This window comes from Henckelia pumila, chromosome 2 (assembly GCF_033568475.1).
Source record: "Henckelia pumila isolate YLH828 chromosome 2, ASM3356847v2, whole genome shotgun sequence".
Classification (NCBI taxonomy): Eukaryota; Viridiplantae; Streptophyta; class Magnoliopsida; order Lamiales; family Gesneriaceae; genus Henckelia; species Henckelia pumila.
In genome coordinates, this window is record NC_133121.1 from 166,646,068 (window position 1) to 166,657,275 (window position 11,208).

The 11,208-nt window shown below is 38.1% G+C and overlaps 1 protein-coding gene across 1 annotated transcript; it reads left to right on the plus strand.

Moving 5' to 3' along the window:
• Positions 1-447: 447 nt before the first annotated feature.
• LOC140878892 (uncharacterized) lies at positions 448-1,041 on the plus strand. Its single transcript, XM_073282516.1, has one exon. It carries the CDS (start codon positions 448-450, stop codon positions 1,039-1,041), a length of 594 nt encoding a protein of 197 aa, XP_073138617.1.
• Positions 1,042-11,208: the final 10,167 nt, after the last annotated feature.

The following is an 11,208-nucleotide window of genomic DNA, read 5'->3' on the forward strand; positions in this document are numbered from 1 at the left end:
AATTACATAAACAATGATTAAATAAACAACAATCAACAAAACATTATTCAAAATGATTATTCATTCACTAAATATCATCTCATAACATATATAATATAAATAAAAAATATAAATAAAATTATTAATTTAATTCAATTTCGGTTTTTTCGTTGGTTCGGTTTTGACATATATAATCCAAACCGAACCAAATAAACTTCGGTTTTAATATTTATATCCGAATTACAAAATACGATTTTCGGTTCGATTCGGTCTTTGATTTTTCCGGTTTGGATTTTTGGTTTTTTCGATTTTATCCGAAATATGAACACCCTATGTGCAAATATATATTATTAATTATATCCTTATAAATTTGCAAACATGACATGTGAATGATTGTGTTTTTCTTTTACTTCACCAATAACATATACACATTAACACAAACACCAAAAACATGGAAAAGAGGTGCTAATGAACAAAGGATCATCTGAGGATGGGAGTATTCGCCGCCGCGGCAGCCACCGCCCCGGCCGCCGCCATATCCAGCAGCAAAACATTTTCTTGCCAATGTTTTGCCGATTATCAATCAAAGACATAACACTAAACCAAACCAAAGGTCGATCCAATGTCCCTAAACCCGCCACAATCAGTTCCACGGTGCAGCTCAAAAGAAACAAAACGGTGGCCTCCGCATCCGCCGCCGCGGTTACCGGAACTCCAACCTGCAGCAACAACCTCCAAAGCAGCCACACGAGCAGGAGCACGAAAAAATGCTTTTCCACGGCCATCACCACCGGCACTTCCAACTCCGCGGGCGGCGGAGGGAGTGGTGGCGGTCGGTGTAGACGACCCGCGGGAAGTCTAGATATGAGTTTGAACCATCATGATGTTGAGGCAGTGATTATTGGAAACATGAGTGAAATGGATCCGCCGCTGCCGGTGGTGAAGAGGGTGGCGCTGCCGGGAGCCGGCGGAGATGAGGTGAACATTTGGAAACGGAGGTTTAATGGGGCGGCGGCGTTGAAAAGATTACAGATTCAACATCATCAAATTTCTCCCACCTAGTGCATATGCTACTATATAGTATCATTAATCCAACTCTATAGCAGCTAGTCTAGCTTGTAGTAGGGAAATTAAGCTTCATAATTTATATATATTTTTTTGTTTGATAAAATTCATAAATTAGATTTTGAGGTCGAATTAATTATATAGTTATATGCTATGTGATTATTATTAATTTATATTATTATTATTAAAATTTTGTTTGAACAATGGAGATATGCAATTCTCGTTTTAATTGCATGCATGTGAATTAGATTGTAACTAAATATATATTATTTTGTAGTATTGGGAATTATGTTCGTTCGTGCAAATGAAGATACTTTGTGCCTATTTTAGAATTTTTTTAATGAAAAAATTGTAATTTTGATGATATATTTACACCTTTGTGATATTAATATTATGTGTTGTTAAATTTCGTCTATTACATTTTTTATTTTATTTGCAATTGAAGTAACACCGACCTAATGTTGTACATATATACATGTATAATCACATCCTCACTTTGAAATTTTTTATTTTTTTTTTAAAAAGTAAAACTGCCAAAAAAATAAAATAAATCAAGAGATACATATCTAATTTAATTTTAACTAGTAACAGGAGCACACGCTTCGCGTGTATACTGAAAAATTAATTATCATGGTCATGGAGTAAAATTTGATTTTTGTAATCAAGAAGTAAATTTGAAGAACTAATTTACCAAATTGAGACGTGAAGTAGTGGATAGGCCAGAATGTGAGTTTTATTTTTGGTTAGTGGTTGGGAATGAGAAGGGTAATATAGGAAATTTTTAAATATTTAGATTTAAAAAAGAGAAATCAATGTAAAGTATGAAGGGTAATTGGTGGAAGAATATTTTGGTGTGTTTTTGACATACCAAAGCAGTTTCTATAACACTCTCAACTATTATAAAATAGAATATAATTTTAATAATAGAATGATCAAAATTGTAACAAGACAAACATATAAAATAAAATCATAAATTTTCCATTTTATAGTTTTATTGCATGCATCATTTTGAATGTCAAAATAACAGTTGAGAATGTGCCTCTCAAGAATGAGTTTACCCAACTATCTTTAGCAGGAAGACTTGGTAAATAATAACCATGCATTCAGTTCAAGTGGTGAAAGTGGATTAAGGGAGTGTTTGCAATAGATTATGATTTTGTAGAATTGATTAATTTATAAATTATAAAAAAGTTAAGAAAAATCAAAAGTTGTTAGTGTTTGAAAACAAATGTGAAAATCTAAAAATCAAAATTTGGTTGTTTTTGATAAATAAGTGATTAGAATGATTTTAACAATGACCTTCTTATTAGAATCACTTTTGTAGAATCATAATCACCACATGACTAGCTTTTCGATTTCAATTAAGTTAAACATAAACTAACACATATTCTAGGTTTAAGAAACACACAAAAATAATTTTTTAAGCCAAAAGCAAACAATCATTTTTTTTAGTGATTGCAAACACTCCCTAACTAATCATGGTTCACTGGATATAACAAGCTTCATCAATCAAACGTAAAATCACGTTCAAGATCAAGGCAAGGAAAAACAGAGCAATAAAGGAGATTGAAGGCTGCTGGACCAAGATCAGTTGGTATTGTTCAAGTTTCTTAGATGTTCTGGTGTATAATCTTGTACATGGAAACACTTTGATGAATCAATAATAAAATATATTGGCTGATTCTCCGTGGATGTAGGTCACTTGTGACTAAACCACGTAATCGATCGTGTTCTTGAGTTCCTTTATTGTTTGTGTTGTGTGATTGAATCTGCAGTGTGTTTAATCCATCTGCGTGAGATTCTTGTTCATCTTGATTGGTATGCAATTTAGTCCAGTAAAAATGTTTATTTTTTTGTTCAAATCTTTACAAAATATTGGCGCCGTCCGTGGGATTGACTACCTCGATGGAAACCACAATATTTGATGTTGAGAAGTTTACAGGGAATAATGATTTTGGATTGTGGAGGATTAAGATGAGAATTATTTTGGTTCAACAAGGGTTGACAGATGCACTCAAGAAGGATATTGATGATAAATCAGATTCAAAAATGGAGAAAATGAAGCCAGAACTTTTGGAGAAAGCTCTAAGCGCAATCACTCTCTGTCTATGGGACAAACCACTGCATGAAATCTCAAGGGAAACATCAGCAGCAACCTAGTTGAAACTTGAAAGCTTGTATATGACGAAATACCTTGCAAACAGGTTGTATATGAATCAAAAACTATACTTGTTCAAGATATTTGAAGAGAAGGTGATAAGTGCAATTTTTGCACTTATATCTTATATGATTTAACTTGCCTTTTGTTATGTATCGAACGATATTATGTGTGTTTGTGTTTGTTTGTATCATTTGTAGGAGTTTAGGTAATAATCATTTTTTATAGAAAAAGTGTTGATATCGAGTGGAAAAGAAGTATAGAGAAAACGAAGAGATGGAAGAAAGATCGAGATTCAAGAAAAACAATTAAAATAAAGAAGACAGACAACATGCCTGTGCCATTCTAGCGCCTCTGCGCTAGACCTAGAAATTTTATGGAACAACTGCACTGTCTTAGAGCGCCACTGCACTGGTCGACGAAAGTAGGTAGCGCCTCTACGCTATGGATAACGCCTCTGCTCTCGTCGCCGAAAAGTGTGTAGCGCTTCTACGATGATAAAACAGAGCAGCTGCGCTGTAATAGCCCGGTTCTATTTTTTCAAGATTAATTTGCTAATCATGTTTAGATTTAATAAAACATGGTTAAGGGGTTTTAATATAATCAAACAAACCAAAAAATCAGATCCAAAAGGCCCAGAAATGGTTAATGGGCTTATTGGGCCTAAATAGGATCGGAACTTCCGAACCAAGATCGGAACCAGCGAAGCCAGTTCGGAAGCAAGTGGACGATCGGAACTCCGATCAGGCGATTGGAGCTTCCGATCTGTATCATCCGAGACATGACATTAGAGCTTGTACACGTAGCTGCATGCAGGAGATCGGAACCTCCAAAGTGCAGATCGGATCTTTCGATCGTAGCCGATGGACACGTTGCATGCATGCACCGATGGAAACTTCCGATCGTGGTCTATAAATAGGGGCAAGATTTCTCATTTTCAAATCGTTCAAAATCCTCTCCTCTCCTGTAATGGCTCTATTTTAAGGGCTTTGAGACTCTTTCTTTAAGAGTTGGAGTAGGAAGTAGTATTTTTTTTTTATAACGGACTGTGTCCGTAGTGGTGGCTGATAAGTGTATTTTGTATGAATTATTTATTTTTATGTTTATTTTGCATACATTCATATCATCTCATTGTGTTTTTATATGTTTTTATGTGATTTATTGCATATGTGTGCATTTCACTCTTCAAGTTAATTTTGTAGGAAAATGAATTTTTGAAGAAAGAATTATGGAGCAGCCATGATACAAAAATAACTTTTTATTTGAGAGAGATCTAAATCCTATCTTCACCGTTCAAATTCAAGTTTAAAATGTTTTAAAGCTTCTGTCCAAATTTTATCTCAATCCGACGGCTAAAACTTGAGATATGTTTTTTTCAAGAAAACTGCGCCCTGGAAAGGGAGTATGCACGGACCTAGGAACGGACCTGGCACGGAGTGCATGCATGTCGCAAAATTTTTGTGATTAGAGAAAGAAAACAGCTCGCTAGAGCGCATTTTTGCGCTCTAGCAAGAAATATGGGCAGGAAATAAAATAAAACAGAAAATCTCTCGCTCGAGCGCATGTTTAGGCGCTCAAGCGAGACAGCGTGCAGACTTTTTATTTTTGGAAACTTTAATTTGCGAAGGATGCAATATTTTGAATATTTGAGGCCTATAAATTTTAACGCCCTGTTTTTATCTTAATTGACTTTATTTGAGATAATCAGTGATTTCAAAATTCGTTGCAATTTTTGGAATTTTCAGGGACTAAAATGCAAAAATGAGTTTTGTTATATATTTTGGAAGTTTGACTTAGTCTTCCTTATCTCCTCCATCTCCCTCCCCAGCGTGTTCCACCATTGGAGGCGACCAAAAGCTTCCCCAAGCTTTGTGATTTCGATTTAAGCTCGATCCGTCCCGTTGGAATTTAATTATGAAGGCGGTTTAGCGATCACAGCAGCGAGAGCTTCGTTCTATCGTAAGTTTCTCTCCGATCAGACATGTTTTATTTTTTGGATGTCTTTAGAATCGATTGATAATTGGGGAGGACGTTCTTGAGTTAGCTGGGATGGTATATCTAAGACGGTTCGGAGAAATATCGACGATTGGATTTGATATGAATTTTCTTATGATTTTCGAAATTGTGGATTTTGAGATGTGTTGGGATTGTTTTGGAATGGATGTTTGTTGATTGGAATGAGTTTATTTGATTTATATTATGCTGTCTGCGTTTCCAGTTTATCAGAATATAGTCGTTATGCCGTCAGTTTGAAGTTTGTATATTGTCTCGTTTGAATTTGATCGTATCGTTTGATTTAAAGATTAGATGCCGATATTGATCTTGATGGCTTCTTTTGATAGATTGATTTGAAGCCAGTGGAGTTGCGAGATTGCAGCTTTGCGCAGTTTGAAGATCGAAGCCGGTATAGTATCGATTTTCTTATTATCGATAGAAGAACTTGAATGAGTTTTGAATTGAGATTGTATTTTTAAAGATTGAAGATTGTGAGACGACGAGAAGACATAAGACAACTTTGGAATGGAATGAGACGATTAACTCGAGTTGGATTGATTCGAGTGTCCTAGGAGAAAATCACATACTTGCATGTTTGAATGCTTAATTGATTTATATTAAATGCATGATATTTCATATGCATTCATATTGAGCCCACTGATTATTCATTTTGATTTAGACTATCTAGGGATTGTAGTTGAGTGGCTTTGGTAGGCGATTTACTACCTTGTCGATTAACTCACTATGATGCTCTGGAGTCTATAGGATTAAAGTATACCTCGTCCACCTAGAAAGGGGAGTTCGGTGTGATTGTTAGATATTTTAACCTCGGTATCCCAACCAAAGAAAAGAAGAGATGAATTGCATTTCGATTATCTGAGTCTGATAATCTTGAAGTTTTGAAGTCATGCATATCATTTTAATTCCGCATTTGAATGGATTTATTATATATCTTGAGTTGATATATTATATGGAAGTTGATGCATATCATGTTTCGATATGTTTATGTGTTATTGCATGTTAGTCTCTTTTACTGGGAATATTATTCTCATCGGATTATCCGGCTGTTGTCTTTGTTGTATGTGTACTTGGAAACGGGTTGGGCAGGACCGAGTCAGAGGTAGCATGGCTAGATGGTTGAGAGGATAGAGTGAGGCTTGGTTGTTAGGAGTCGTTCATGTATTCGAACTCATTTTTGTATTTTGAATAGTTTGAACTAGTTGGTGTTATGCATATTATATTTCGAAGAATTGTATAACTCTAGACCTTATCCTTTTGCATCTTGTTGAATGGGATATTATGTTTGGTTGAATGGTTTGAGTTGAGATTGATTTTTAAGGATGAAAACCAGAATTTTTCTGGTACAGAGCATCTCACTCAATCGGTGGATTATTACCGATCGAGCGAGCACCCCTGTACCGAGGCAGAGAGTTGGGCAATTCTTGTGCGCTCGATCCGTAAGATTTTACCGATCGAGCGGGGGGTCCTAAATTTTTGGGCAGAGACTTGAAGATTTCTCAACCGCTCGATCGGTTGAATCTTACCGATCGAGCGAGCACCTTTTAAATTTTTTTTCCTTAATCCTTATTGTTTAATTGCTTTATCCTAAGAATAGATGATTAGAACCGAGTCCTCACATTAAGTGGTATCAGAGAGATAAGATCTTGGACTGAACTTAGAGGTGAGCGGGGTAGATTGAGTCCGTTTGCACTGGCTTCTCGCATGTGTTTGAGTTATTTAATTGATTCATGTAATACGATGCGAGCATGCTTTATTGATTGAGAATTATTGGAATTACATGATTTAGTGATTTAAATTTTAAAGCATGATTTACTTGAGATATCAATTGTTGGATTCCTGGATCGAATACGAATATTCTCGAATTGGTGGTAGTATTCTAAGAGGAGATTTTGGACACCTTGTGGAATTATGGGAATTGGATTATCTGTGTCCTAACATTTGATTATCAGATTATGGGTCCTCGAAGAATGTTGAATAGGAACCCACCGCCAGTTATTCCTCCGAATGAGAATCCGCGTGTAAACACTCCTCTGAATGAACAGGGCAGTACAGTGACCGACCAGATGGGTGCCACTGCTACACCGATGGAAACTTTATTGAAGAGGTTCCAATATTTCAAGCCGCCGACTTTGAAGGGTACAGAGAACCCGGTTGATTGTGAGAGCTGATTAGATGATGTAGATCAGCTTTTTGACTCTCTAGACTACTCTGATGACTGTCGGACCAGGTTAGTTATTCATCAACTACGAGGTGTCGCAAAAAATTGGTGGATCACGACAAAGAAGGCTATTGAGAACCGAGGTACAACCATCACCTGAAATCTTTTCAAATCTGAATTTTATATGAGGTTTTTCCCAGTTTCTTACAGAAAAGATAAGGGTGCAGAGTTTGCGAATCTAAGACAGGGGAACATGAATATTGAAGATTATGTCACTAAGTTTGATAGTTTGTTGCGTTTTGCACCGCACATTGCTAACAATGAGGAAGCCAAGACTGACCAATTCATTAACGGCTTGAATCCTGATATATTTACTCTGGTGAATACTGGGAGACCCGATAATTTTGCTGATGCTATGGATCAGGCCAAGGGTGCGGAAGCCGGACTGCTAAGGCAGAGAGGGAATCAATTTGCTTCTCAGCAGCAACAAAGACAGTTTCAGACCTAACCGTCCCATTATCAGAATCAGCCTCAGAGGTCCGAGGGTGGTAGCAGTGGAGGCAATAGAAAGGATTACTATCGTTCAAAAGGAAAGCAGTTTAAGAAATCAGGAAGCAGTTTTTCGAGCTCTAGTGGCTCGAATCTGTTCAATTCTGGATAGGGTTCAGGTTCTTCTGGAACTTGTTGTAACAAGTGTGGAGGTCATCATTCCAGCGACCAGTGTAGAGGAATTTTTGGGAATTTCTACAACTGTCAGCAGACGGGACATTATGCTAGACTTTGTCCTCAGTGGAGTTCTGAGCAAGCGCAGAGTGGAAATGCTTCTAGATAGTCCGCACAGCCTCAGAGGCAAGCAAATGCAGTTATCATCAAGGAGGTAGCCAGAACTTGAACCAACCTCCTCGACAGAAGGCGATAGTTTTTTCTCTGAATAAGGATCAGGCTCAGGCAGCATCGGATGATGTGATTGCAGGTAACTGTACAATATTTGGTTATCTTGCTTATATTTTGATAGATACGGGTGCGTCTCACTCCTTTATTTCTGAGAAATTTGTCTTGATGCATGCCTTTCCTTGTGAACCTTTGCCTGCTGTAGTTTCAGTTACTTCACCTTTGGGTGGGGGTATTGTTTCGATGAAATTCGTACGAAATTGTGAATTGAGTCTTGAAGGGAATTTGATCGAGTTAGACTGTATTGTACTTGGTTTTTCTGATTTTGACTGCATCGTTGGTATAAATGTTTTGACCAAGTACAGGGCTACAGTGGATTCTTTTCAGAAGGTAGTCCGTTTTAGACCGGAGATGACAGATGAGTGGAGATTCTTTGGTAAGAGTTATCGGTCTAAAATTCCTTTAATTTCTGTTATGTCTATGACTCGACTGTTACAGAAAGGAGTAGAAGGATTTTTGATTTATGCCATGGATGTTTTGAAGTCTAGCCCTGGGTTGAATGACATACCAGTGGTTAGAGAGTTTCCTGACGTATTTTCGGAGGAGATTCCTGGATTGCCGCCTATCCGTGAGGTAGAATTCGATATTGAATTGTTGTCAGGCACTCAACCAATTTCCAAATCTCCATATCGGATGGCTCCGATCGAATTGAAGGAATTGAAGGAGAAGTTGGAGGATTTGATTGCCAAGGGATACATTCGACCTAGTGTATCACCTTGGGGTGCTCCGGTACTTTTTGTTCGGAAGAAAGATGGTTCTATGAGACTCTGCATTGACTACCACCAATTGAATCAAGCGACGGTAAAGAATAGGTATCCCTTACCTTGAATAGATGATCTTTTTGACCAGTTGCAGGGTTCTTGTGTTTATTCGAAAATCGATTTGAGGTCAGACTATCATCAACTGAGGGTTCGGGAAGAAGATGTTCCTAAGACTGCGTTTTGAACGAGGTATGGCCACTTTGAGTTTACTTTCATGCCATTCGGTTTGACTTACGCTCCAGCAGTCTTTATGGGATTAATAAACCATATATTTCAGCGGTACTTAGATGAGTTTGTTATTATTTTCATCGATGATATTCTTATCTATTCGAAGAGACGCTCTGACCATGCAGAGCATTTGAGGACCATTTTGCAAATTTTGAGGGCCGATCAGTTGTATGTCAAACGGTCGAAGTGCGAGTTTTGGTTAGACCGAGTCATTTTTCTTGGTCATATTATCTCTGGAGATGGAATTTCTGTCAATCCCAGCAAGATCAAGACAGTTATGAACTGGCGTAGGCCAACTTCTGTGCCTGAAATTCAAAGTTTTATGGGTTTAGAGGGTTACTATCGCAGATTTATTCAGGGTTTCTCATCTATTGCGAAGCTAATTACCCAGCTGACTCAGAAGAATGCGCCTTTCATTTGGACTGAAGAGTGTGAGGCCAGTTTCATTGATCTGAAGAAGAGATTGACTAGCGCTCCGATTCTTTCTATTCCATCAGGTACTGGAGGTTTCATAGTGTATTGCGATGCTTCTCATCTAGGTCTCAGATGTATTCTTATGCAGAGGAAGCATGTGATAGCTTATGCGTCAAGGCAGTTGAAACCGCATAAGACTCGTTATCCAGTTCATGATCTTGAACTCGCTGCTATTGTCTTTGCTTTGAAGATATGGCGACACTACCTGTACGGTGAGTCTTTCGAGATCTTTTCTGATCATAAGAGTCTTAAGTACTTGTTTTCACAATCAGAATTGAATATGAGATAGAGGAGATGGCTTGATTTGTTGAAGGACTTTGACTGTGAGATTAAGTATTACCCCGGGAAGTCAAATGCAGCTGCTGATGCATTGAGTCAAAAAATTTGTTCCCTATCTCTTTCTAATATCGGTATTTCTCAGTTGATTGAGGACAGTTGCACTTCTGGGTTGGAGTTTGAAACCGATAGGTGTTCTAACAGAGTTTTTGCTATTCAGGCCGAACCAAAGTTGGTTGTGAGGATCAGACAGGCACATAGATCGTACCCGAGTATTCAGAACTCGATTGAGAAAGTCAGATCGGGACATCTGTCTGAGTTTCAGGTCAGGGATGACGTTTTATTTGTGAATAACTGTATTGTTGTGCCTGATATTTCTGAATTGAGACAGCGTATTCTTCATGAGGCACATTGCAGTCGGTTCAATGTTCATCCTGGTGGCCGGAAGATGTATAACGATTTGAGATATGAGTTTTGGTGGAACAAGATGAAAAGTGATGTCACGAGGTTTGTATCCCGTCATTTGAACTGTCAGCAGGTGAAAGCCGAGAGAAAGAGGCCGGGAGGTCTTCTGCACAATTTATCTGTTCCGAAATGGAAATGGGATCATATCTCTATGAATTTCGTCACGAAGCTACCGCGTTCAATCCGAGGTTGTGATGCAATTTGTGTGGTTATTGACCGTTTGACGAAGTCTGCCTATTTCATTCCATATAGGACGACCTATCGTCACGATCAGATGGCCGAGTTGTATGTCAGAGAGATTGTCAGATTGCACGGTGTGCCGAGATTGATTGTTTCAGACCGAGATCCTCGGTTTACTTCTCACTTCTGGCATAGTTTACAAGAGGCTCTTGGTACTCGTTTGCACTTGAGTACAGCATACCATCCTCAGATCGATGGTCAGTTAGAGGGGACGATTTAGACTCTAGAAGATATGCTACGAGCAGTAGTGCTTGATTTTGGCACTAGTTGGCAGGATTCGTTGCCTCTTGTGGAGTTTTCGTACAACAACAGCTTCCAAATGAGTATAGGAATGGCACCATTCGAAGCATTGTATGGAAAGAAGTGCATATCTCCTCTGTACTGGGATGAGATGTCCGAGTCCCCGGACTTGGGACCAGATATGATTTGTGACATGG